This window comes from Numida meleagris, chromosome 3, assembly GCF_002078875.1.
Source record: "Numida meleagris isolate 19003 breed g44 Domestic line chromosome 3, NumMel1.0, whole genome shotgun sequence".
NCBI lineage: Eukaryota > Metazoa > Chordata > Aves > Galliformes > Numididae > Numida > Numida meleagris.
Window position 1 is genome coordinate 107,624,481 of NC_034411.1, and position 27,938 is coordinate 107,652,418.

General features: G+C 39.3%; 1 protein-coding gene across 4 annotated transcripts in view; it reads left to right on the plus strand.

Moving 5' to 3' along the window:
- The window catches only part of MSRA (methionine sulfoxide reductase A), a 258,772-nt gene that overhangs the window by 148,676 nt on the left and 82,158 nt on the right, over positions 1 to 27,938 (plus strand). For 3 of the 4 annotated variants that reach the window (XR_002436532.1, XM_021390271.1, XM_021390273.1), the window contains 2 exons: positions 5,784 to 5,888; positions 23,155 to 23,261. Coding sequence is in view for 3 of the 4 variants with exons in the window: in XM_021390271.1 (XP_021245946.1) it covers positions 5,784 to 5,888; positions 23,155 to 23,261 (212 nt within the window). In the remaining variant the exon portion in view is untranslated. Of the gene's footprint in view, positions 1 to 5,783; positions 5,889 to 23,154; positions 23,262 to 27,580; positions 27,752 to 27,938 lie in introns of those variants that run through there. The other variant, XM_021390272.1, reaches the window with a different exon arrangement.

Genomic DNA, 27,938 nt, shown 5'->3' on the forward strand with positions numbered 1-27,938 from the left:
TCCTGTGATGCTTTTTGAGGTATAAGTTTCTAGTATTTAAGCAAAATTTTATTTAGATTAACAACTGCAGAGTTGGCCCATGGTGATAAACTGGTTTCTTTCTCTGTAAGATTGACGTATATTTTAGTACAGCTGTATGAAACGGTGTGGATCACACTGAGAAGGTAAAGCATTATATTTTGTAAAGCAGTGAATCAGAAACTCACAGGGGATAATGAGCCAAACATAATCTCCTGTTTCAAAGCTGACAAAGTCTGTAGAGAATTGGGAAACATAAAGAAGGTAAAAAAAAAATGTTAGCCAAATGTTAGTGCCATTTAATATTTTACAGCTATCTTCCAAACAATATGAAACTCACCCCAAAAAACTGAAAAGTGGTCAGGAAACCAGGAGTTGCAGGAGGTGACCTTTTATCTACAAAAATTCTCTAATCTGTGTTAGGCAGGAAGTCAAATAATATTGCCACAATGGACCCTTCTGCCCTCAAAAAGTCTATTAGTGTTATTATTTCCATTCTTTTCACACTCATTACGTTGAAGGTAAAAAAGTAAAATTAAGAAAAAAGTTAAAAGGATCCCCAGAGTGGTTTCTCAGTGTGTTCATGACTAACCTTTGCTTGCTTGCTTAACACATCGCTGTTTTAGAGAGAAGCTGGAAATGTAATGAACAATAGCTACAACATAATAAAAATTCCCAGGCTGGTTTGGAGAAGCAGATGCTCGAAAGACCTATTACTTTTTCATATAATACTTTACATATTCACTAGGGCCTTGACTTTAGCTAGCACAAATTGTTTTAGCTCCAAAATCAATAAGCTCTGAAATGTGCATCAGCTGAAAATCTGCTGCCTGTTCCTTTCAGGTAAGTTTAGGCATTTGTGTCAGAAAATATATGAGACTTACGAGAAGTTTATTGCACAAAAAAGGGGAAACTATAAAGAGAAGCCCATCTCTTAACTTGAGCTACGTAAGTGATGCGTTACTGTATAGAATTATAGGATGCCTTGGGTTGGAGGAGACCTCAAAGTTCATTCAATTCCAACCCCCTATTGCCGGCAGGGTTGCCAACCACTAAGTCAGGCACCAGATCAGGCTGCTCATGTCCCCGTCCAACCTGACCTTGAGCACCTCCAGTGGTGGGGCATAACGGATATAGGAGATGGAGTGGCAAGGGCTGGCCATATGTCTCACCAGTGGCTCATCCCTTTGTTCCAGTGGGCAAAGAGAGCAAGTCCTTTTGTATTAAAGAAATGGGGCAGGAGGGAATAGCTTTGGCATTGCACGAATTTCATAACCCAATTCACTGAGGGCTGAAGCATCGGGAGAGGAAGCCCACGTGCCACATGGGTGCTGGCAGGTGAGCAGTCCTTTGAAGTTGCTCCACTTTGCAGGAAATAATGAACTGCTTACTGCATGCAGCAAGTTAAAAAGAATGAGCTCAGTTCTCTAATCCATTGGCTTGGGCACTCACCTGGGAGATGATTAAGAAGGTGAAAATCTAAACACTATTAGGGAGAAAAAAAAATTGAAAAGAAGCACCGACGTGTCACTCAGATGTCTTTTTTTCCATTGCTCTTTACAGGAAGCTTTTGCCAGGGTTTGAATCCCCACTGAAAGAACTCACTGTAGCTAATCCTCTGAGAGTGGCTATGTTTTCTAAGTGGGAAATAGATACAGGATAAACAGGCAGCTGTTGGCACGCAGCCCTCCCTGCCACGGTGTAATAAAGTCTTATCGGCTGCAGCGAGGTTCTTCTATGGCTAAGCTCCTTCCAAAGCTGAAGGAGAACTGAGCACCATGGCTGGAAATCCGATACTGGCACCTACAAATAAAGGATTTCCATTTGAACATTTAACAGCAAATTGAATTATATTTAGTGATTCAATAAATCATGTGGTTCAAAGTTGGAACTTTCTTGGGAGAAGTCTCCTAGAACTTTTGGAACTTTGAATGAAGCACGCTTTCACTGTGGAATATTAAAAACCAGATAATTAAAACCAATAGGTGATCTGAGGACATTGTGACTTTCTGACTTAATATAAATGGACATTTTGTGATAAATTCTGAGAGAGGTACGAAGTTGAAGAGCTGAATATCACTGAAAGAACACCATCCATCACTGTGCAGATTAAATTGTTTCAGCTGTTCCATGTTAGCTGGTTTAAACCTCTCCTTAGAAGACGTGCAGCTTTTTCTTTGATTACTGCCTGTCCATTTTAAGAAATCTTACCAAAAAAAGATTTGATTGGAAATATTTCAATATTGGTGTTATTTTTTACAGCACAAAGGAGTGGTTGGCTGTTGTGATGCCTGCTTTGTTCTTTCTCTGTTGTGTACTTAGTGTATGTATCCAAGCTAAAATGTGATCATAGAATCATTTGAGTTGGAAAGGACCCCTAAGGGCCATCAGATCCAACCACCTTGCAATGAGCAGGGACACCCACAGCTCCAGCAGTGGTCAGAGCCCTGTCCAGCCTGACCTTGGGTGTCTGCAGGGATGGGGCACCACCGCCTCTCTGGACAGCCTCACCACCCTTACTGTAAAAAACTTTTTCCTTCTAGCCAATCTACATCTCCTGTTTTAGTTTGAAACCATTTCCCCTTGTGCTGTCACAAAAAAAGCCCTGCTAAAGAGTCTGTTGTCTCCTTTCTAATCTTGCACACCTTCACTGCAATGGATACGTACCAACTTCCATCAGCAATACGTATGTTTCATTTTATGTATGCCTAAAAAGAATGTAAACTGAGTTTCTGCAATGAGCCATGACTAAACTTATGTAGGCAGCACAGCCAAGGAAGTTATAAAAGTCAAAGTTCATCATTCTGTTTTTGCAGTCAAATTTCATAGAATCATAGAATTGTTGACCTTAAAGGTCATCTAGTCCAACTCCCCGGTAAGAAACAGGGAAATTTAAGCCTAATGCCAAAAATTAACTAAGAAGGCAAACAGAGAGCTCAGTTTGGGTTTCCTTTAGTCACTTTGAATTCAGCTGAGTCACATCTAGCACAATGAGCTGAGCTTCTGTGTGCTGCTTAGGTTAACCTTACACCTCTGTTGAATCCTTATGAAGCACGTAGCACCTGCAGAGAGATGGCACCTTCTCTTCTGTGCCCAACACTATTTTCTCTCTGTGCTTCTCCTAGGAAAGCTTGTGCTCAATCAGCCCCACATGAAGCCTTTTACCTCTGTTTGCTCTTGTGCACTGAGGTGATTGGAAGAGTTTCCATGGAAATTGGTGGGAAGTAGGAGCACTCACCACACATGACTGAGATTAGTAGAAATTGCCGTGCCATATTCTGAAAGAAAATCCGATAGGTTGTGGAAAGGCTTTGAGGAAAATTAAAGGTGAATCTGATAAGACCGGCAGGTATTATCTCCTTGCTTTTTCTGTGGGGATGAATATTGATTTTAAATATGCTCTAGGTTCTAACAGTCTGTTAGCCACACATCTGAGGGTTTTTTTCCGTGAGGTCAGGCTATAGCATTCTTAAAGTAGCACTGTTATTTCCCTATTCAGAGGAAAAAAAGAAAGCTGATTCTTTGAACTTCTGGATTAGTCAGAGCAGACAGTGTTGACAAGATATAATTGCTGCTTCAATTGAGAGGAAAGGTAATGCCTCTGTTGTTTTGAAGTTCTTGAAGAAACTCTCATGTGATCTAAAGCTACTTGTCTTAGACAAGCAATTTGCTCCTGATTGATAAGAACTTTCACAAGGTTCACACTGGCTTAAAAAAAAAAAAATAAAAAAGTCAGAAGCCACTCCTTAATCTTTTTAGTTACATGAAGTAGGCTTGCAAAATCTGGATGCACCATTGTCTATTTGCTCTCCTTTATCTCAAGCAACCACAAAAACCCCAAGCTGGTCTTCAGCTAAGGCAAAAAAACCTCCACATTATTTTCCCTGATAATCCATGTTAAAACATGGAATTTAGAATAAATACCTTCCTGACCTGAGCTGGTTGTCAGTTCACACCATTCTATGGAAAGACCATTTCACTTTACTGTCAAGCCAATTATCTGTGACTTTTATTTTTATCCTACTAAATGTATGATCCCTTTCAGTTAACCTGCCATCAAAATTTGCCTTCAGATAATGGAGTACTTCTGTTGACTTCAATAGACATAGTGCATGTGAAAGGGGAATTGGGCCATCGTTTGCCTGGACAGTATCCTGGTGGACAGGATGACATGGCTTTAGCTACAGGTTACATATAACTTGTGCATTTTTGCCTTTTAATCTCAGTGAGCCTATCTTTGTTGTCTTGTCAAATACACTGGACAGGAACCAAATTGATTTTATCAAGATTTTCATTACAGATATCCCAGATATGTCCTTTTACTCCTCTGTGTTCTAGACTAAATTTAATCCTACTCTTTTAAATCCCCTTTAATAGCTAGCCCACCTCTCTGTGCCTCATTTAAGTTTTCTTCTTTTCATGTGCCCCAATTAACTGATATAATGCTGTCTTACTTTTCCCTCTTACATCTCTGTAATATGTCCTAGCATCCTTTTCATTTCCTTCCACTACTTTTTTTTTCAAATTTCTCTTAGTACCAAATTGGTATTTTCACTGAACATTCCTCAGTTACTTACAGACTGATTTTTCGTGTTTGGTGGCAGCAGATTCAGATCCCACCAATGGTCCAGATTCACCTGGTTATTGCACTGCATGAAATTCCAGACCATTCTGTTGAAGTCAACTGAGTAAAGCTGAAATTTATGCTGGTGAAAATGACATGAAAACCTGGCATAGTTTGAACAAGTAGCCTATGATATGCCCACCTAAAAGTAATACTGACCATCCAGCTTACTTTGGTTGATTATTTCCTTGTTATGATTTAACTGGAGAATAGCTATTATTTTTTTTCCTTCTAACAGAGATATTATGGCAATAAACATGCCTATATTTATAAATTCTTGATATGTGCTTGTGCAGCACTCAGTACCATAGACTGGTACTGAATCCACCTAAGTCACCCTGCAGTGTTTGGGTGTTCAGCAATCTGTTAGTTATTGCTGAAGAAAATTATGTGGCCAGATACTTCACATTTTATGAAGCTTAATCTTTCAGTAACGTAATGAAGAATGAAAGATTCTGGGCCATAAATAACTGAAAAATAGGAATAATGTCTTTTAACATGAAGTAATCCCTGATTACCTTCTTTGAACTTTATCTGCTGCCACAAAGTTCAGTTAGGTGCTTACTGACTCTTTCTGAGGCCTACTGGGATCAGTGGGTTGACTGGTGTAGAATAGTTTGGAATTTTTTGTATGATCTCGTGTAAACACACCTTTCAAGTTACTCTTCATTATCAATTATTTCATCCATATCTTACCACATTGCTGGTGAAACCCAGTTTTCTACTGTCAGGACAGCGTAGGTATTGCATTTTTCTTATTTTTTCATATGCTTTCATATTTTAATATTATATTTAGAATATTTAGTAATATTTTACTGATTGTCAGGTACAAACATTTAAGAGCTATTCTTTTTGTTGCTGAAACTTGACAAACATCTGTAAAAATATCACTGTCATGCCTTATTTTCACTCTGGCTGGTTGATTTCGTGATGCCCTTGTCCAAACTTGTAGATGTCTTAGAGCTAGTATGTACATAAAACATTATGTAAAGAGGCTTAAGAAGCTTATACCTTTAAAAATGCAAATAAAATAAAATAAAATGAAAAGGGAAACAAAAGACTGTGCTTTTGATTTCAATATAAAAAAACAGATGTGCAGCAGCTAATTTTCACTAATACAATCTGATTTTTATCTTTTAAGGTAAAACTGGCCACACAGAGGCTGTACGAGTGATATATCAGCCAGAAAACATCAGCTTTGAGAAACTGCTCAAGGTCTTCTGGGAGAATCATGACCCGACACAAGGTAGAGTGATGAGTGAGCCAGTATTTAATTATCTTACTAATTACAGCTGGGATAATTAGTGTTTGAGCTGCATGGAAGAGATGAACCTTGAAATCACACTGGAGCTCGAGAATATGATTGCAGACATTTATTGACAGAGAAAGAGAGGAAGAGAGAGAATGAGAGTACAGAAACTCACAATACCCCTCCTCCTTTACAGCTGTCTGTGCTGGGAAAATTCCCACAGAGAGACACAGTAGACAATAGAATTTTTTTTTTTCTCAGCTTTGATTATGACAATTTCTTCCATAATGCTATCTTTTGTCCCTTAAATTAAAGCATATTTCTTCGCAGCTTCATATCTGGCGATTTTATCTTTGCCGAGAACCTTTATCCTTCATAAAATTTTTTGTTTGCTACATTTTCCAATGGCAGTGAATATTTTTTATGATTAGCAAAAAAAAATGAACAAAAGATGTCAGAGGTGGTGCACTGAGCAGAGCGTTCTGGCTATTTGCCTTCTTCAAACCTTTTGATTTATCTTTGTTGCAAGAGGTTTCGTGGTGACTTTATACACATCTGTGCAAACATAAATGGGAAACTGTGCTGAGAAAACATTTTACATGTTTATATAGTTTCAGTAAACATCATGCTTTCTACCATTTTCCAGAAGTGTTACGCGCAGTAACTCATTTCAATATTTTAACAGCTATCATAATTATGCCACTTGTTACCACATCTGGTAACAAAAAGCCCAGATGATACCTTCAGAGTGGGACACCACCCTGAGAACCAGTAACTCTGAAAAGGAGCCAGGGGCTATTGTGGATTAAGTGTCTTCACCTGAGCCCAGAGTGCAGCAGAAAGACAAAAAATAGCTATTGCAGCTCCTGCCTGTGTGAAAGGAGAAGCTTTAGTCAGGGCGAGGGCACTTTCTGGAGGCAGCCAATAAAATCTCATGGATTCGTTAGGGCTGGAAAAGACCACTAAGATCATCAAGTCCAAGTGTCAAACCAGGATCGCCATGCCAACTAAACCAGTGTTCCTACTCTGTCTACCCTTTTCTTGAACACCTCAAGGGACGGTGACCCCACCACTTCCCTTGGGCAGCCCGTTCCAAGGCATTACCACTCTCTAAGAAGAAATGTTTCCTAATATCCAACCTGAACCTCTCCTCATCCAACTTGAAGCCGTTACCTCTTGTCCCAGGGCTGTTACCCAGGAGTAAAGGCCTACCCCCACCTCACCACAAACTCCTTTGAGGAGTTGGAGAAATCGAGGTCTTCCCTGAACTCCTCTTCTCCAGAGTGACCCATCGCAGTTCTGTTACACACTCCCCATAACACTTAGGGTCTGTGCTCCAGACTCTTCACTGCTTTGTTGTCTTTCTTTGGAACATTTCATGTAGTTAATGTGTTGACATACCAAGGATTATTTTGCTGGAGATTCAAAAGAAGAACAGAAAAGGACACATTCAACTAGTCAAATATCATTGTGAGATCGACAACCCAACCACTGGTTGACCATGACAAAATACAGTAGCTGGACATTCAAGATTGACAAGTTCCACCTTGGAATGAAATAGTTTTGCAGCTTGTGGTGTAATTAAGCATTGGAGTCTTTTTCCATCACCATCATTTCGAGTCTTTAAAATGAGGTCATTTGTCATTTTAAAGAGGAGCTAGATTCAATTCATGAGAAGAAGCTGTCTATGTGTGATGGCAGTGGCGTGTACTGGAATGTGCTGACTTATGTGCCTCCTTGATCAACCCCTTCCTTTGTATCTGTGTTCAGAATGATGTGCCTGCAGCACCCTTGAAACTTTCACTTTGGGGCTATAACTGTCTTCATATCATGCTTCAGGGCCTTTGTAGTTTGCTTGTAGGTCTCAGTAAGGAATTTTACCCCATCCTACCACTGTTTTTAGTTCTAGTTTTGTTCTTTTTAATTTATGTTGTCATCGATTGCCCATAACCTGGCCTCTTCGTAAATGTTCCTTACTCATAGGATGGGATTAATCCCAGTTGCCAGAGCTAGGAACTATCGACCAGAATTGTACGTTTTTTTGTTGCCGTCCAGAGCAGCATGAGGAATGGATCTCTGCTTATGTACTCAGGGACACTACCACATAACCAGTTCTCTGCCACTGCTGTAGTCTTGCCTTTGACTGTGTATGGTTGGTCACCACATGTGGCACAGATGCAATGGATTGGTCTCTGAAGAGCTTCAGTGCATTAGGTTGGCTGAAGTATGAGTACTGGACATAATGTAGTAGTTGTGGTAAATGAACTTGTGACTCCTTCTGGCTTTAAAACAAAGAAATGTGCTTATATCTTTGTATTCACTTTACGTCCTCACATAACTGAGGTTCAGAATTGTTCCAGTCAGTGCTTTCAAAAGAAGGTTGGATGCTGGCAGATGTATGATTCACTTCTTGATTTCTGGCAACTGGGGAAACATCACCTAATTAGCCCGGGCACAGAGCCACACTAATGTGACCGTATTCCTTCTGGGATGTAAGCTAATATCTCTGCATGATGCTGCAGTGTGGATACCCAAGTCATTCACAGCTACCTCAGGAATCTGCGTGGCTCTGCGGTGCCTGGTGTAAACAGAGCTAAGCCTTCATCTAAGCCTGACTCAGTAGAAGCTCCAAATGGTTCTTCTGTAATCATTTGTAAAACACAAGAGCATCACTTTACCTGCGGAGATGATGGCAGTCACTGAAGCCTTCATGTGCTTCAGACATGGCTGATGTGGACAGATTGCTTTACCTATGCATTTTTATGGTTGCTTAATGCTAAACTCTGTTCAGTGCTTTAGCAAAGCTCACTACCTCTCTACAGCCTTTCTTGATTTGAGAAAAACTAAACCAAGAGGTCCCAATTTCAAGTTTCTTTGTCTTGTAGAATAGGGATGGTATGCTTACATATCTTTTTCAAGTTGTGGCAGTTAGCAGTGGAAGCTCGGTAAGGTGGAATTGTTTCTCCACCTTGATTTGCACCCAATCCCTGCTTTTATCTTGCTATGGGAAATGTTGTTTTCTGTAAAAATACTGAAAGTGAGAATTATCTCTCTGACCTGCGACATTTTTCTTCTTTCCTGAAATTCAGCTGTGTGCAAAGTCTTATTTAGCTAGCCTTACGGGAATGCAGCTCAGTCTGTCAAAGGGAAGGCTTTTACTAAGCAGTTAAATGAGAAAGATTTCTTATTCATGAAATTCAGCACACTCCTTAGATGAATCCAATGTCTCATACAGCCAGCAAGCGCTGGACTTTGAGTGTAGGGCTCACTCAGAAATATAAAAGCTTTGTCTGTGGCACTGCCTTGTCTTTCCCCCAGAAGTTGGGTTAATGCCATTTAAGCCCTCATATCCCCCACAGAGACAATGGACTTGTCTAATTGTCCCAGTGTCATTAAACATCAAATACGTAAATATTCACGTGTATTGTTTCAGTGTTTGCAATTAAGGACCTTTCAAATATCCATCTAGGTGGTACCAACTTGCTAAAGGATACAGATGGGCAGTCCTATCATTCACTGTTGTAAGAGCACATTAATATTCAGAAGTTCCTGCTTTCCAAGCAGTTGGACCTCCTGCCTTCAGGACGAAGCAGACATCTCACTGGGATTCGAGGTTTCTCTGGGAGGCAGCCTGGCTCTTGTTTCATGAAGCTCTTGAGTCTGAGTATTGTACAGAAGACTACTGCAAAGCAAGAACCTTTGATCAGTCAAAGAGCCTATGAGTTGAAAGGGATTCTCCCAGATGAGCATCTCCTAAGTGTAGGGCCCTGATAAAGTCCTCCTTGACTATTAATTTAGTCTGTACTTTATAATTCATTACATTTGGGAGAGTGAAAAAGCAACAAACAAACCCCCGAATTCCGCCAAGTGACATATGGTTGTCATCTCTGTTCAGCCTCTACTGCACAGATCAGCATTCTTTCTCTCTGAGGAATAATCTTATCTATAACAGGAATGCTCTGTACAACTCTAAAAGTGCTTGAGGTGGTTGCTTCTTTGTGACTGATACAGAAAAAAAGGATGAATGTCATATGCTAACAATACTGCAAAAGAATCTTACAGCTATTTGCTTTGTGCATCACTTTGTAAAGTTACATAGGCATGGGGCAAATTCTGTGTTGCCCTCTTATTGCACCAAAGGTGCCTTTCTTAGAGCCTTTCAGATATTTTTAGATATAAGCCTGGCCATCTCCTCCAAATTGCATCCTTACAATGGATTTGCTGGCACCTTCATGCTGTGTGTCCAGAAGGATGTAGACTTTCAGCCTATCAGTTTGTGTTGTGCCTCAGCCTGTTTTCACGCTTTCTGGAAGCTAGTCTTTGACTTAACTATTAAGGAAAAGTACAATTTCCTTCTCTCTTCTTGACCTGTCTGTAGGATACATCTTTCTTTGTGCTGACACTGACAACTACAAAATTCTCTGATCAAGCTGACAACTAATCCTGCATGAACTGAGATGTAGCCTTGAGCCTGGAATTCCATCTCCAGGAGCACAACTGCTAGTGAGAATGCCCTTCTGGCACCAGCAGTGCCCACCAGTGTGTGAGCCAGTTGGGAAACCCAACCTTGCTTATGTTCAGGGATGAAAGTGTCATATTTTATCTGATGAGAAAGTGTGGCCACTCTGAGGGGAGTCAGAATCTGTTTCTCCAAGTCTTTGGAAACACCTTTATGATACTGGAGGAATCTGTTTGTCATGGTGCAAGCAGGATTCCTGTTAAGCATAGTGCTATTCATAATTATGCTGATGCATTGAAAGGTTGAAGTCTTACATGTGCTAGAGATTTCAGCCCAATCTGAGACAACTTTAAAGGATGATTCGCTGTTGCTTTCATAGAATCATGGAATCATAGAATCATTCAGGTTGGAAAAGACCACTAGGATCACCAAGTCCAACTATCGGCCCATTATCCTTGTGTCCACTAACCCATGTCCCTCAGCGCCACTTCTGCTCTACATCAATAATTATACATTTCTTTTTAGCAGAAAAGAACCCAAATACTGTTTCCTTCTTTTGAAAACATACCTGGAGCAAATGAAAAATCCACTCGTTTCCTTTAGCACCTTCCTCTCTTGAAAACCTTATGCTTGTTTTGGTAGTTCTGCTCTTCGTATTTATCAAGAGTAGCCAGTCCTTCCCAGCTGTTACAGTTTTCAGTTCTCTCTCTGTACACAAATCCTATTATTTTTCTTTGCTGCTTCTGGCTTTTGTTTGTATTTCTGGTACGTGGAGGAGCTGAGGGGAAGGCAGGGCCCAATGGCCTTAGCAGCCCTCTGACACTGGGGTGTAGGGCAAAGATGCCCATGGCCACCGCTGTCTTAGAGCTTCTGGAAAATTACTTTTAGCCATATTGATTCCTTGAGTATACAGAGAACCAAAGTTAGTGGTAAGTAATCTCATTTATCCCTTCTGTCATGAAGAAGTCCTTATCTTGCCTGTGTTTGTCCAGGAAATGTAAGCAGAGCTGATATTTTTCCAGCAGTTAAGGACCATCTGTAGTACAACAAACTCATCACCTGCCAGATTCATTCAGAACACCTCTTCGTCCATAAGTCTTGTGTATCCACAATAAAGAAGAGATGTATGAGCTGTTTCTCCTCCTTGTGACCTTCCAAACAGTTTGGCATTTAGCCTTAGTGCTGATACATGAATTCTCCAGATTAATATCTGGTTTTCGTTGTGCTGACCTGTTTTAGTTGCAGAGGGTATATTTATTTCTCACCAGTTTTGAAGGACTGTACTTTTTTTAGACATCGCATAAGGAATCCATCATCTGCAAATAATTAAAATTAGACACTAGAAATGACATTGTATTGCTAATGAGCAGATGTGTCTACTTACACCAGTGGAAGAACAGCTGTACACATAAAAAATGCTGCAGCAACCCTAAACTAACATTATGTATTCTGCTACAGGCCTGTAACTTCATTTAGAGATTAAAGGGAAAAAATAATCTCTCAGTGTAAAATATAACCATTTTTTATATATTTTTTTAGATTTCTGTGAGTCTTTTCCCTTTATAATTTGAATGATATCTTCAAGTCTCAGATTGAAGCACAAAGCACCTTTGCCTTCTACTTCAGATGTTATTAAAAGCCCTGATAGTTTCAGCATTATCACAAAATTAACAAAAAACAGTAGAAATACAAACCTATTGTCACCAGACATATTAAATATATTCAAAATATAATTACAGACACCCCCTTGGGAGCCATTCCTGGTCCCATACTCTGCAATATTTTCATTAATGACTTGGAAGATATAGTGGAGGGGATACTAATTAAATCTGTGGTAAAGATGATGCTAGTACTCTTTTTGAGAGAAGAAATAAAACCCAGCTCTGTGTTGATAAATCAAAAAAACCCATGGAAATCGATGTACTGAGACTCAATGACAATAAATGCATATTGGTTCATGCAGGACTGGATACTCAACATATGCTCTATGTGAATTGTTTGATGGAATACACTGTCTTCTGTTGCTTTCACTTCCTTCTAATTCCTGCTCGTATCAATGAAAGCTCAAGGAGAGAAGGTTTAAATTGGATGCCAGGGGGAAGTTCTACACATGGAGAGTGGTGAGGTGCTGGCACAGGCTGTCCAGAGAGGCTATGGTGTTCAAGGCCAGGTTGGATGGGGTTCTGAGCAGCCTGGTCTAGTACCAGATCTGGAAGTTGCTGGCCCTGCCTGTGGCAGGGGGGTTGGAACTTGATGATCCTTGGGGTCCCTTCCAACCCAAGCCATTCTAGGATTCATGATTCTATGAAATCTCAGTGGTGGGACATATTTGACTGATGTCTAGCTATCCTACCAGCAACCAATTTAGTGGTCTCCTGTCCATTATCTCTTCATACATACCTGTGGTCTATACTATTTGCAAAGTAGCAAAAATGCTCTTTGCCTGTAATGCTTCACCACTATTGCACTTTGAGAATGCAACTTCTTTTCCTTCAAGAACTGAAATGCCTAATGATGTGCTGTTCCCATTCTTTGTCCTTCCTCTAGAACAAAACATGCATTAAAAATAAATACTTATTATAAGGCTGTTTTGCGTCCCCAGGAACTTCAGCTGACATGACCTTATTTGCATATTAGACTCTTTTTATTCATATAAATTAGAATAGACTTTTTCTGACCTAAATTTCCAGTGTAGGAGCTGTTGTTTTCCACGGCACAGTGAGAAGCTGAGATTTGACTTTGCATCTTTTTTAATGAACGGGAGCAAACCAGTGTAGTGCTTGCTGAGATTGCTGAAGAGTTTGCATTATGAAGTGGAACAATTCTGGCTCAAGGGCAAAATTCCGTCTGGGTTCTGATTTCTTCTTCACTTTAAACTTTATTTCATATCTGACAACAATGTGTTATCCTGTTTTCCATAACTACTAAAAGCAAACTTTCCCTTTCAGTATTGCTGGTGCATTGAAGATAACGCAATGACTATGATGTCATGAGAAACATGCACCTACCACTCACTTGAAGGAATTCCTTTTGTTTATAATTTCTATGTCTGCTAAGAACAATTTTGGAAAATGCATTTATTCTGTAACAAGCTTCCTTGAGGTCCCTTCTGCATTAGTTCACAATTACAGCTTAAATGTGATTGTAACAAAGGGGAGGATGTGAAAAGCAAGAGGAAGGGAACCTTCGTTTTAATTGAAGTTTGTTCATTTGTTCAGTAAGTTCTGAAGGAAAATCTGGACTTCTCAGTGTTTGAGTGTCATCATTAGCATTCAAATTTCAAAGAAATCAAAGGGCATGAATAGCATTATTCACACAATAGTGTGAATAACAGCAGCTACGTCTGTACGTGCATTTACAGAATTAGAAAAGAGTAAACTAAGAAGGTCTTTTTCCACAGAGTTCTGTGATGAGTGGTTCCAATCTTTGTACAATTAAATGAAATTAAAACAAAATGAAACCAAACATTTCTTTTCTTCTTCAAGTAACCCACTGGTGAATTTACTGTACTTGGGTCTAGAAATCCGAGGCACTGAAGCATGGTATCATTAATCATAGTTTATGGTGATTATTAGGAGGCTTTTAATCTTTGTTTTCATGTATAATTAGGTACAAGAGGTCAAAGCTGACTCTATTCTAAACAACGATATTTTCAGTGAATGACTGTTTTTCTCAGCTTGCAATTTTCTCTTGCATATTTATAAGAGCATACTTGTATTTTGAGAGAGCAGTGTCCCATGAGTTTATCTGCTGGTAAAAGCAAATGACAACACTGTTATTTTTATTATCTCTAATTACTTTTATTACTATTGCAGTAACACCTGGTGGATCATAGTAGGTTTAGATTAAAAGATATTTAGAAGAGAAAGGAGAAGGCGCATAAAGAAAATGATAACAAAGCTGTGAGATCCCATTGCTGAGCTCTATATAATTCCTGATTAGAATTTCTGCATCTCTTAGTTATATTTGCTCGCTTTATCAGTAGTTGTTCAGCTTTGTGTAAGCACCACAACAGACTGAGTCCATGAAGAACGAGGCAAAGATGGTCCTACTCAGATGTCTAAACAGGGATGTCTTTTCCCATACCAGATCCAGTGTGCGTTCTGCCTGTCAACTGTGCTTTAGAAAGTGTAGGGCTCCCATATGCCTCACATCATTTCCTCCAGACTCTTGCAGATATGTCTGCTCCACGCATTTATTCAGTGTTGAATACTACCAGTATCTTAGGTTGGATTTTTCTGGCCAGCATAGATATGTCAGGTGGGATAACACTTGGTATAGAGCCACCTGAATATAGATACTTCCATAAGAGTGGGGTGGCTCAGCTTCCATGACTGATAATGGAAGTCTAGTCAACACAGTTGACTCACCCCAACCATGTGTGTGCGGTCAGTTTTTGGTTGTCTAAGCTTGGAAGCTTGATTCCAGCTGCATCAGTTACATCAAGTATTGCTAAAAGTTGTGGCTTTCACTCCTGCCCCAGGTTCATCCAGCCCCGAGAAAGGTTTCTAAGAGAAGGCACCTCTGACAGGGCCTAATGTATTTTTATGACAGAAGTCTAAAACCTTATAAAAAACTAATCATTTAACTTTTAATTACAGTTAAGCAAAAAAAGTTCCTCTGCAGTAAGTTTGATGCCGTGAAGAATGACTCACATATATATTCACCATTCCATTTGCCTGTTCTGTGCACTAGTGGTGAAGGTGTATTATCAATTAATAATTAGAAATGGATTAAAATTTCTGTCCTCCAGTTGCAATTTAATACGTTGTGACACTCATTAATAATTAAACTATGGTTTTACGTGGGCTCAGGTAGATCATGCATTTCATTCACAGGTCAAAGAGCATTCAAAAATGCATTTAAACAATTTTATGTCTGAATTAAATAATAAAGCATATGAGGAACTCTTTCAAAGTCTTCATTCAGACTTTCTAATTGTGTAAAATATTTGAAATATCTTGAGAAGCAATTGGTGGGTTTTATAGCTATGGAATAATAATGCTAAAAACAAGGAAAGAGAATAGGTTAGAGATAGATCCCCATGAGTATACTACTGTTATTTTGCTTTTCTCGTAGCAGCATGTTGGCCATCAGCGATGGGAGTAGACAAGGTTTCTTGTTGCAGCAAGTTGTGAATTGTGGCAGCAGTTCGTCCCATTCCCACAGAATGTTATTGCTAAACATGATGGAGTGTGTTTTCCTGTGTGTTGGCACTTCAGGGTACGCTGCGGCATTAATGGTCAATCTATTGTTGGAAAAAAATTCTCTTTAAGTCAACAGCTTCTGTTCTTTCATACAGTGAGTGCTGTAGAGACTGCTTTTGACAAAGCTCATTTACACCAGCACTGCCCATCCTAAGGAAGTATTCTGTGATGTCTTCATCCTTGGAGATGCTCAAAATGGAATGGGATAAGGTCATGGAAAACCTGCTTGAACTGACACTACTTTGAGCAGCAGGGTTGGACTAGAGACATCCACGGGTCCCCTTCTTACACCAGCACATCCCTGATTCTATTTTAGCTTTAAAGATGCACCAGAAAACCCGGTAAGCTTGTGGTCTGATACAGATTAAAGAAAGAAAAGTACACGGCACCAGACATTTTTGTGGCTGAAGAAAAATTTTAAAAGCGCTGTAGACATGATGTTCTAAGTATCTATGCAAGTCAGAATTTATAGGGAAAGCTTTGGTCCCAAAGCAAATAGGGAAGACCAAAACTTTCTTGACACTGAAAACCTTCAGTATTGAAAGCTCTGGAAAGCTTGTTTCCTATTGGCAGTATGTTTCCTTTAATGTGTACAAACTCATTATTGTATTGTGACCTTCTGAAGAAGCTCTTTCATATCTCATTTATCCTTCCTGCACTCCAGCACCTTGAAATTCATCATGAACTCTCAATCCACAGCACAGTCACTACCTTCTTTTCTATTAGCATTTTTCTCCTTTAATCATATGCTATAAAGAGTTTTACTTTCCCTTGGCAACTTTTAAACTGTATGGATGTAATCATTACAGTGAGTGATGACATCAAGCCAGGGTGACATGGTGCAATTGATTTTTACTAAATAATTATATGATGAGCTGGAGGAAGGAGTTTTATTAGTGTTAACTCAGCAAGCATTGATTGGGGGAAGAAAATGACTAATCAGTATATCAGGTTTCTGTGCGTTTAAGAAAATAAGTGACAGCTGCAGGAAAGCCTATAAATCTCAGGAAAAAAAATGATAAAAATAAGAGCTATGAGCTGCCCTTTAAAATTTCACTAGGTGGCACAGAAGAGAGTAAAAGACCTCAGTCATTTATCTCCATTTTGCTTGGGATACTCCGAGAAGAGCAAGGTTGACTAATGATGCCATTACATTTTATTGTTATTTTTAAATGGAGAGAAGATAAGAAGTGTTGCACAAGTATTACTTTCAAGTCATTAGAGGGTTGAGTCTTCAGAAGAAATTCTTGATTTAGCCAAAAATAAAGTATATTTTGCTTCATCACTCCGTAGGATATATATTCAAAAATCACTGCTTGGAAAGATTCTGCATGTTTGCAATGGATTCTCTAGTTCTAAAGGAAAAAGAAAAAAGTATAGTATTGGGAAATACGTGCTGTTATTAATGCTTTAGATTTACCCATTTCTTGCTGCCTGTAAGATGCCCTGAAGTTAGAGAGGAAGGACAAGCACCCACCTGAGAAGCATCTCAATATAAACTCAAGCTCGGCGTGACAGCAGGGCAGCTGCTTCAAAGGAGCAACTCTTTGGCCCAAGGCCAAGAATACATAATAACTTTCACAAGGTATAGAAAAGGGGCAAATGAAAGCACTGACCAGCTGCATAGAAGCAGGGATGTTTTCATACGTTCTGATCATCCAAATCCAAGAAGAGCTAGTATGGGCTACTTTGATACCAAAGAAAAGACGGGAGACCCAAACTAAGTCATTCCTACACAAGCGCTTCCGATGATATCCAATTGCTGGTAAGAGGGCTTTTTAGAGTCATTTCTTTGACTGTTTTCTACATTTCTGGAAATAATGATTTCTCCAGTGGCAATCTGTATGTGTGTTTTCGTTGCATGGCACTCTCAACCTTTTGCAGAAACTGGGATAGCATGATAACTGCCATGCCTGTGCCCACAAATTTCTGTTCCTCCTAGTTATCAGAGGTGGTTAGAACAAGCACTCAGCTCTTTGGGGCATTTTGTGATTAATTGGTGTTCTAATCTCTGCTGGCACAGTGAGGAAATTTTATGGTCTCCAGAGTGTTCCAGGCTGAGAACCACTGAGATGCTTGGTCAGCCAAAGTGAAATTCCTAAATATGGTCTGTGCCCAACGTTTAAATGCATTTAGAGCTCCAAATGCCCTCATCCACACTGTTTCTCTAGAGACAAGAGCTTACAAAGACTGGCTAATACTCACACAGGCACTGGGCTTTGGGCTTTTGCTCTTTGGCACCATGCAGCCTTATCCAAAACCATGTAATTTCCTATCTTGCCAGAGGAATGCAAACTCTGTGGTTGTCTATCAGTTCTAAAATTGGCCTCTCTACCTAAACATCCCCTTAATGGGAGAATTTTATGGTTGTCTTCAGCATGGAAGCTGATTTTCTTTGCCTTGGGTATCAACAGCATGTTCCAGCCTTTTGACTCCAGGATGTATTTGTTCCTGTTATGGATGGATGTGTTCCTGATCTCCTGGTCAGGGAGACAGATATTTGCATTTTTGCCAATCACTGTCTTACAGCCAGATGAAACAGGGTGATCTTGCAAACTTTGGGCTGACCAAAGGGGTTCTGGTTCCTGTGGACTCAACCTTGAGCTCAAGGACTGGTCTCTACTCTGAATCCTCTTGCACCAGATAAAAAGCAAGTAAATCACCAAGGTTGTGGCTTCATCTGCCTCATGTCAGGGACAATGGGTAGCTCCTGAAACTCTTCCAGGTTGCCTCTAATCATAGAGATTCTGATCAGCACAGGGAACACCTCCAGGTGTGCTTTTGTGACCAAGAGGACCAGGTATGATGGAACATGAAAGACATTCTTCTACCTGCTGAGAAGAAATGGGTTTGAGATCAGTGTATCTAATGGTTGTCGAAGCTGAGGATGAAGGGTTTTTCAGTGTTTCCTTCCCTTGTTGCAGTTTCTGAAATAGTTGGTGAAGGTTTTGCTGTCAGGGACCTTATCTCCCAGTGATGATATAGTTTGTTAACATCTTTAAGAAGCAACCTGGTTGTCACCTGGTTTGTAATCCATCTGGATCTTAGAAAACGCTGTTTCATTGTGCAGGTGTCAGCACTGCCAGAGAGGTTGTGGAGTCTCCATCCTTGGAGATGTCCAAAACCTGCCTGGACATGGCCCTGGGCAGCTTGTTGTGGGTGTCCCTGCTTGAGCAGGGGTTGGACCAATGGCCTCCAGAGATCCCCTCCAACCTCAACTGTTCTGCAGTTCTGTATTAATTACTTTCTAATCTTCTAAAACAGATTTATAAAGAGCCCAAATCCAGCACTCCTTTTAATTGCTTCTAGGAAAACAACAGTAGATAACCAATAATCTACAGGTGACAAATCTTAACATTGGTAAGAGCGCATAAGAAATCTGTGAAAATCGCTGTCTGGATCTGTTGGAGCCACCAGCCTTGTAGAATTATAAGTAGATGTCTGTACTAGTAAAAAGCAGATGGATGAAAATATCCACATAGGTCTGGCATAGGATTTAAAAGTGGAAGCAATACGCAATACATGTCTTCAGGTGTCAGCATGTGAAGTGTTCTATAAACGATGTCTTTGGAGCATCATTTCATTGATGAATATAGTTCAGTAGTTCACCATCTAGAATGCCTTTTAAATATAAGTCATTACAGAGTTATTTCAGTTAAGTTTTATGGTTGTTTCTGAAATCTTGCAAAAAAATTTGAAACTTCTGAAATTCTGCAGTTGCTGAGTCAATCATTCTCTCCCAGAATACCAACATGAAGAGGTCCAAGATGATCTTAGAAAGGAGAGTCAGGAAAGGCGATTGCCAAATATGGATAGCTCATTAAAATGTATGGATTAAAGGTGTTCTTCTCTTGATGTTTTGGTGGATTGCAGGATGTCTATAGCTTGCAGTTAATTATTCTTCTACTCTGCAGCAGATTCTTCTAAACAATGTTGTTGCATGCAGTTGCGTATGTAGATTGGTCTGGCAAAATAGCTTGCTCAAGATCTTTTTCATTCCCGTCCCTTTGTGATTAGCAATGTTTAATAATGAGAGAGTCAAAAGACAGTGCTTCAAATGCTCTGTGAGTAAATTTAATGTCCACTTTAGAAAACCTTAAATTTAATTTTGGAAAACTGCAGTATAAGTGACATCTAAGGTAAATAACTTTGATTTCTCCTAACCTCCACCAAACCTACGTTTCTTATGTGTTATGGAATGAAAGACCTGGAAACTGGGAACCTGCTTTAGCAGGGTGTTGGACCAGTTGATCTCCAGAGGTTCCCTCCCACACCGACAATTTCGTGATGCTGTATTGAAAGCTGAGGAAGTTAGGAAGTTCAAGCCCTACTGACAGATCTCCCCATGTATTATATCCTTGAGGAAAAAAAGTTTGGATTGGCCATAAATTCTGGCCCTAGATTGGCAGGTTTTGCACACAGAATGTCTGTAAGGCATCTTGCAGAAGAACAGGTAGAGGCAATCAGCATTCCTCTGTGCAGAAGAACTTACTGTACTGAAGATGTTCAGCATATGTTCTCTAGGAATTATTCCTTATTGTAGTAGTGGGGATTTACACAAACCTGATTCACTGTTTCAAATTGGAATTAATAGAAAAATCTTATGCATCCCTTAAAAATGGAAGTCCAACATGCATCCAATGCAGCTGGAATCAATAGCAGCCAAGCTGACAATCTGATATGAATGGCTTCTGATTGAGCAGTACACAATATCTTCCAATACCTTTAGCATCTTTATTAAATTAATCATTCATATTTTCTCGTTCTTATCTGAAGTCTAATGTGTATAACTCTGGTATTATTTTAACACAATAAGACAGTGTGACATGACAGACAAACTAAGAATGACATTCCAGGAAAGGAAGGAAAGTTAACTGCAGATGACACGGTGGGATTTTTAGATCGCCAAGCAGAGATCATTTCTGATTTAGTAGCTATTCTTTCAGACAAAGACAAGATTGTTAAACTCAATCATCCTACCACAGTTGTTTAGTAAATTGAATTTCCTGCCTTGTTTGCTACTCATTGAGTTAGTGAATCTCAACAAGTGAGAGTTGCCAGAGGGTTTTAAAAAATCAGTGATGGACCTTTGAGAAGTAAGTTTGCACACATGAAGTACATTACAAATAACAATAGTAACAGCGGTACTTGATTATGTCTGTACACATGGAATTTGTTTTATTTTAGTATCTTGTAGTCTGCGTGGCTTTGCCAGACAATGTGTTAGCTACTTATCATGGTAGATTTAGGTACAAATTGATGTGAAACCATCAGGAAAGGGATGTGTGTATTGGTATGATGTTCACATGATGAATGCTCTTCACTCTTTCAGTGTTGCCTCATTTCTCATCTGGATTTTGAATCCTTTTGCTTTTAATTGCTCCATCTTATTATGCAATTTTGGCAAGACTAAAGAGCCTTATATTTGAGGTTATTTCCCTGTATGCTTTTTTATAAATCAGAGTCAGTTCTCCTCTTCAATAAATTAATTAAATTGATCGCTTTCTTATCTCTATGTAGTGGTTGCACATACATATGTGCAATGATCGTGTTTACCTTCTCACTCAGAGAACCATGAACAGGAACTCATGCTACAATACACTCTTGAAATACATGCTAGAAACAGGGATACTATATAGTGATCGTCCATTTGTAGAGATTTTTGCCATTGACTCCCCAGTCAGTTCTTAAGTAGTTTGTTCAGCAATAAATAGATCTGTAGAATGCTAATGCTTAAGCACGAACATAAATCACCATTAACATATCCTGGCAAAACTAATGCTTTGCTGCCTTGTGTTCATTTTAAGCCAAACTATTCTGTTTCTGGCTTTATAGTCACTCTCTGCCATCCTAAAATAACTTGTAAAGAAACAAGCAGAATATTATGTGCCTTGCAGACCATACTATGAAGTACCGATGAAGAACATTATTGTTTTTCTTATGTATAGTAATATAACATTTTAGTGCTTGAAGTGTAACCCAAATAATGTGAAAACTCTGTAGTATTTTTCAGAATCACTTTCACTCATATATGTTGTTGGTCCTTGAATGGGCTTTTTGTTCAAATGCATCTTTTTAGAATATTTCTGTGTCTCATTTTCTCCTCAGTCTTGACAGTTGATGCTGATCTTCAAAGGGACTTCTGTAGTGTAGGGCAGTCCAAGGACAAGCCCTAATGATTTCCACTTTGACTTGAGTTGTAGACATTTGGGAATAATCAGCTTCTTTGAGTCTGCTTCAGAAATACTCAGTCACTCTGGGTTTTTCACTCACTCAGGTTCACCCACAACCCCAGACAAACTCAAAATAAGTACATTTTGTTACAGCAAAGCACACGTTTTTGTTTCTTTGTTTGTTTCTTTCTTAGCTTGCTTATTTCTTTCCAAATGCACAATTGGAAACAAGGTTTTGAAAGACTGAAACTGCAGAACTGCAGTTCTAGATCAGTCTTAATGTTTAATGCTGAGACGATCCATAGCAAAACTGGCTTGCAGAATTGCTGCCTGAGGGAATGGGAGTGGACAGAGATGAGAGGCAGCAGTGCCTTTGTCCACTGGGGCTCCTTAGGGCTGCATCATGCCAAGCCATGACTGGGCAGCCACTTAAGGGAATAGGATCCTTTATTTGATAGTTTTATAGGTAGAATCTAGCTTTGAATTTGGAAATATGCACATATATCAGCAATAAGTGGGCTAATCCTTGTATCAAAATGATGTATTTATGGTGTAGTTTTGGGGACTTAGTGAGTATGTACAATTAGGGTTTTGTTTCCATAATATTAAATATAAAAAGTATTATATACTTCTGCCATCCATATTATCACATGTGGGTTGCAAATAGAATTTAGTAGAGAGCTTGTATATACCATTATTTTCTACTTCTGCCGGACACCAAAAAGGCTTTAAGGGTTGCTGTTCCTAAGCATTGCTCACTCTACAGTCCATACTTTCTCCCAACCTTCTTAGCACATTTCTATATCAAAGTCCTTTTTGGAGCTCAAACTTCATAAGACTCATTTCTTCTCTTCGTATGTAGGGTGGTGATAGTACAAATTAATAACCTCGCTCCAGGCTTAATTCAGCAGTGCATGTATGTAAGCCTTTTATCAGGAGTGATGGTTTCTGAATAGAAGAGAATGGGTAGTTATCTCCGTGGATATTTTGAACCTTTCTCTCATTAAGATGTAATCCTCCAGCACAAGAAAATATTTAAGCACTTGGTAAAATCAGAGTTTTATTTATAGTGTTTGCATGGCTGAAAGCAAATATTTTAAAAGTACCTTGATTACAGTAACTGCAGCTTGATTATTTAAGGTTTTACATCTGTATTTGACTACCGTGTGATTTACCAAAATGTAAAATACTCACATTTCATTTGCATGTCATTTCAAAGGAGATATTGGAATTGAATCTCCTCAGGACTATTCAACCAAAGAAACACTTGGTCTTCCTAAAAATACTGGTAGAGTATGCACATGAGAGACGGTGCTAACCCAGGTGAATGGAAAGTCCTAAATTTCGGTCTGCTGGACTTTCGTGTTGCAATCCATTCACTTGGGAGCAGGATCTTCATGGGGTGCTGTATTTTCTCTCTCCAGGAATGCGGCAAGGTAATGACTTTGGCACACAGTATCGCTCAGCCATCTACACCTTTTCCCAGGAGCAGATGGAAGCTGCCTTGAAATCTAAGGAAGAATATCAAAAGGTAACGTTGGGCAGAGTGTGGAATTGCTTCCCATATTGATCTGAGGTCAAAGAAATTTCTCATAAGCACAGCATCACTTCTCGTCCTGTATGTATTCTCCATGTTGCTGTTGGAGGTCCTCATCCCAGTTCTGAAGTTGAATCTTATTTGTTATGAATTCCAGCTGTTATAAAGAAGCTTGTTTGTGTGCATGACAACTTGATGCAAAAAAGAAAGTATTTAGTTACTTGTACAGAAACAATCACTTTCAGAGATTTTTTTCATGTGGGCTTCTCAGAACAAACTCAGTGTTCTTAAGGCTACTGAAGTGCATCTGGGCCCCATACTCTGAAGAGTGAAGCCAATGTCTCAGACCCAAGAGTTCTTGAACTCTGGGGAAAAGTCCTCATCCATGTGTCAGCTTGGGATTCCCCACCTGCTGATTCTGAGATGCTTCTATTCCCTAAATTCCTTTGTTTAATTGTGGCATTCTGTGACTTCAGAAGGCCATTTGTTTTGATGCTAGGATTTGTGTGAGAGAAGGATGATCATTTGAGTTACCTTTTCTATACACAATCCTATTTTTCAGTGAAGATGAATTCTGTCCCTTCCCTGCCACGTAAGCTATTATAGGCTTGGGTTTAACTAAAGGCAGAGAGATTACTGTGTCCTGTAGTGTTGCTGCATTGTAATTTCTGTCTGATCTGCCTAGTGGTCTTGCAAGGCAACATCCAGTTTCTACTGTAGAAAAATTTCTTGTAACTTACAGGAAATAAATTACTCACCTAGGGCATCAGTGCAACAGATAAACTATGAGGTGGTACTGTGAGCTTTCGTACATTCACTCGTGCTATGATTCCATGTACGCATTATTGAAGAGTCGGGGATTTGGTGAATATCTAACATTAAAATAAAGAGAGATGCTTTGAAGAGTAAGGCTGTATCAATCAGAGGCAGGTACCAAGGTATGGAAGGGGTTGCATGTGCTCCTGTGCAGCAGTTTGGTTTTTCTAAGCGTATGTATGACATTGGTTCACTGAGCTCTATATGCACTTGCAGGACTGCTGGCATTATTTTGTGTGCAATGGGATGAACTACAGATAACTAATTTGCATAGTGTTCCTAGCAGTGGGATAACTCTGAATATAAATTAAATATTCAATGGCATATATGTTTTCTCGTGAGTAGCTGAGTGCATGGGAACAATCAGTCTTTCAGGTGTGTATCTATCAGCAGAGCAGGCTTGGTATTTGTATTTATCATGCAGAACTTCTTTCTATTCATTGGTTACCTGAGATCCATCGCTTTTCCAAATTGTTTTTTGTTCCCATTTATTAACATCTGCTGACCACTATCTCACTCTAAATCTTCCAGCTTTCAGTTTGCTTTCCCAAATCTATTATTCTCTGCAGTTATTTGTCATTAAATTAATACTGACTTGAAAGCAAAATTACAATGCCGAAGATTGCAATATGATATTACAGAATTTTCCATCATCAAATAGATTTTCTTAATGGCACAATGTAAAATTTACCTACTTTGAAGTCTCTCACCATTTCAAAAGTCTGTATAATTAGTGCATTTATATAATTAGGCACAACTCTGTAAGTGGTCACATGTAGAGCTCATTTTTGCACTAATGTAGGAGGAAGGAAGGGACTGTGTTGCCAGCTAAGGAACCAGAGCAAAGATATACTGAAATTCCTAGAGGAAATACAGTTTCTACATAGTATTTTCTCTTATTATCAACAACAGTATCTACAGTATTATCTACTGTGGAATTGCAGTAACAGTGAAATGGTTGAATTGGAAACACACTGAGCAAACAGTAAGTTCAGGAATCCCTTTTCATATTAAATGCTTTGCATTACATTATTTTAAGGAAGTGTAATTTCCTTATTATTGCACTAATTTAAAGCAAATGCCAAATTCTTACGGCAGGTATACATGCATTTCTTTACACCTGATAATGGCAGATTGAAAAAAGTGGGGATGGAATAAAACTTAATTTTTCCTTGATGGTCAGTGTTGAATGTTCCAAGTAGGGGAAGGACTAGAATCGGAGAATCATAGAATCATTAAGGTTGGAAAAGACCTCTGAGATCATCTAGTCCAACCCCAGTCCATCCCCATCATGCCCTCTAACCATGTCCCTAGTCAATATTAGAACTATGGTAACCTCAATATGAGAGTTTACTCAATATGAATGACTTTATGGTTTTCTGGCACTGCAAACAAATAAAAGCTAAGGTAGTTTATTTGTTTGTCAGCTGTATAATTGAGTATGTATGTGGTCTTGAATGCCTTTTTTGAGCTGATGACCCAGAAGAGAATGAAGAATGGCCTACCAAATAGAATACTGCATGTTTTGCTTGCTTGGTTGTTTTTTTTTGTTTTGTTTTGTTTTGTTTTGTTTTTTGTTTTGTTTTGTTTTAAAGTGAGGAGTGATCGTTATTGTGAAGGAGTTGGTGTTGTTCACTGAGGATAGAAACTACCTAACTTCAAGATTTATGTCATGAATTTCTGTCTGATTAGCAGGCTAGCCCAAAGCATAGATAGATGTGTGCAGCTCTGTGTGCTTTTAGAGAGCAGTTTGGGGTGGGAGGAGCAGATGAGCCGAACAAAACACTCTGTGCTGAAGACCTAAAATGCACAATGTGCATTTCAGGGTTTGCTTCTCACTACCTATGATTTGGTCCCATATACTGTGTACCATTAGCAGGTGGAAGCTAGTGGTGCGTTTCTGGTCTAGCTCCCTCCAAAGGAATTGGGTTCATCCATCTCAAAGCCATTCTATGATGTGAACCAACATGTGGTAAGTGGCGATGATCAGGAGATCTGTTACAAAAGCACACTTCTGCTCCTGACTAAATGCTAATGTAGCTTACAGAGTGTATGGTAGTGCAATGCTTGAATGCAGAAATACTGCAGTAAGTGCACGTCCCTAGCTCCTACCAACCTGCCAGTGACAATCGTGATTATCCCCGAGCCCAAGTATCCTGTAGGGCTACATCTATTTTAAGTTGTGAAACTTGTTGCTGTTCATGCAGCTGTTTTAACAGCTGAGAAATGGCAATCCAGCAATGAATATGCATTGAGCCATGCATCTTTAGCTGTTGATGAAGCTGAATGCATATGGTCAGAGTCAGCTAGTGGCAATTCAGTTCTGCCGCCGGTAAATTGTAACACAATGTATGCGTAATCAGAAAAACACAAAATGAGGGCCAGGGCTTGGTGAAAATGCTGTGAATGAGCTGTTCCATCAGTTTTGCCTGAAGCTGAAGTTTTTTAATACAGTTGAACTTGAGGTTACTCAATTTTCAAGACAGTTGCTAGGTTGGATTTGGTTTTCAAATTATTTATCTGGGCAGTAATCCAAATAGCAAAATTAGGAGTGGGAAGAAACTTTGTATTTACTTTTTTTTCTGAATCACAGGCCTACATTTGTTTTGTCAAGCTGCTAATGCAGGGATTTCATGCCCCAAGAATATACTGAGCCCCATCACCGCAGTTGGCTTATAGTAAGGTAGCACCACCAAAAAACTAACATCTCTGTGTCCTCACGTAGGGCAGCACAGGCAATGAACAACATGCACAGAGAACAAAATGCAAGTCTGTTACTTTGCTGCAAAAAGCAGGTATTTGGCAGGAGAAGGTCTGCCCACACAGCAATTAAAAGGCCTCTCCATGAATGATTATGAACTGAATCCTGAGCTCTTGGCAGAAGTGTTAGGTGATGTGAGCAGTGATAAGGTCCTGATGTTATTTGCTCTTATAGTGGTAACCTTGAGAAACTAATATGGGATGAAAGAGGCAGAAGAATAGAAATGCTGACATTTCATGAAAAGACTAAAAATGTGGCCTTTACCGAAGCCCTAGAGAACTGTTTTTGTTTTTTTTATGGAATGTACACGAGTTACAGATGAATAAAGAGGTAACTGTTTGGTTGTTTGGTTTTTTTTGCTTGGAAATTGATGGAACTCTGCTAGAAGTAATGCAGTGCATTCTTTTCAGGATTTGAGCTGTAAGGCTATAATTTTGGAAAGTTTCTCTGCTGGAAAATATTGTGACACTAATAGGAATCCTCTCTGAAATCTTAATCAGCTGGTCAAAAGCTTACGAAAACAAAGTAAAGCAATAACTGTACCAAAACTGGAGTTAAACAGAAAAAAAATAAAAAGCAACAATGCTAATGGTTTGCTTGGGGCCTGCAAGTATCTTTAAGAAATTCAAAAAGCATTGTACCTGGACATGAAGAGATTCAATTAAAAAAAATTATGATTTAGTGTAAATAGAAAAGATGCAGGCAAGTGGAATTAACTAATTGCCCAATCTGTCAGTCTGCAGAACATCCCCTTTGTGGAAATATTGGAACTCAAAGCCACAGATGGGAGGGAAGGAGGTCTGACGTGGAGAGGAGAGGCTGAGCCACACTGCAGCTTTTTCTTCACCTTAGCAGCTATGTTTTGGTGAAGGTCTGAAGAAGATGCTTAATTAAATGAATGAAACTCTGTGAGAGTCATTTTTCTTTGCTTTTCATCAAAGTGTTATTTTCAGTTAATCTAACAAATGAGTTGGCGTGACGAGCATGAATTTGACCAAACACCTACAATTTATTTTTGAATCAAGCAATGAAAGAATTAATACGTGGCACAAAATTCCCTATTGGCATCACTCCACAAGACCTAATACAGTTGT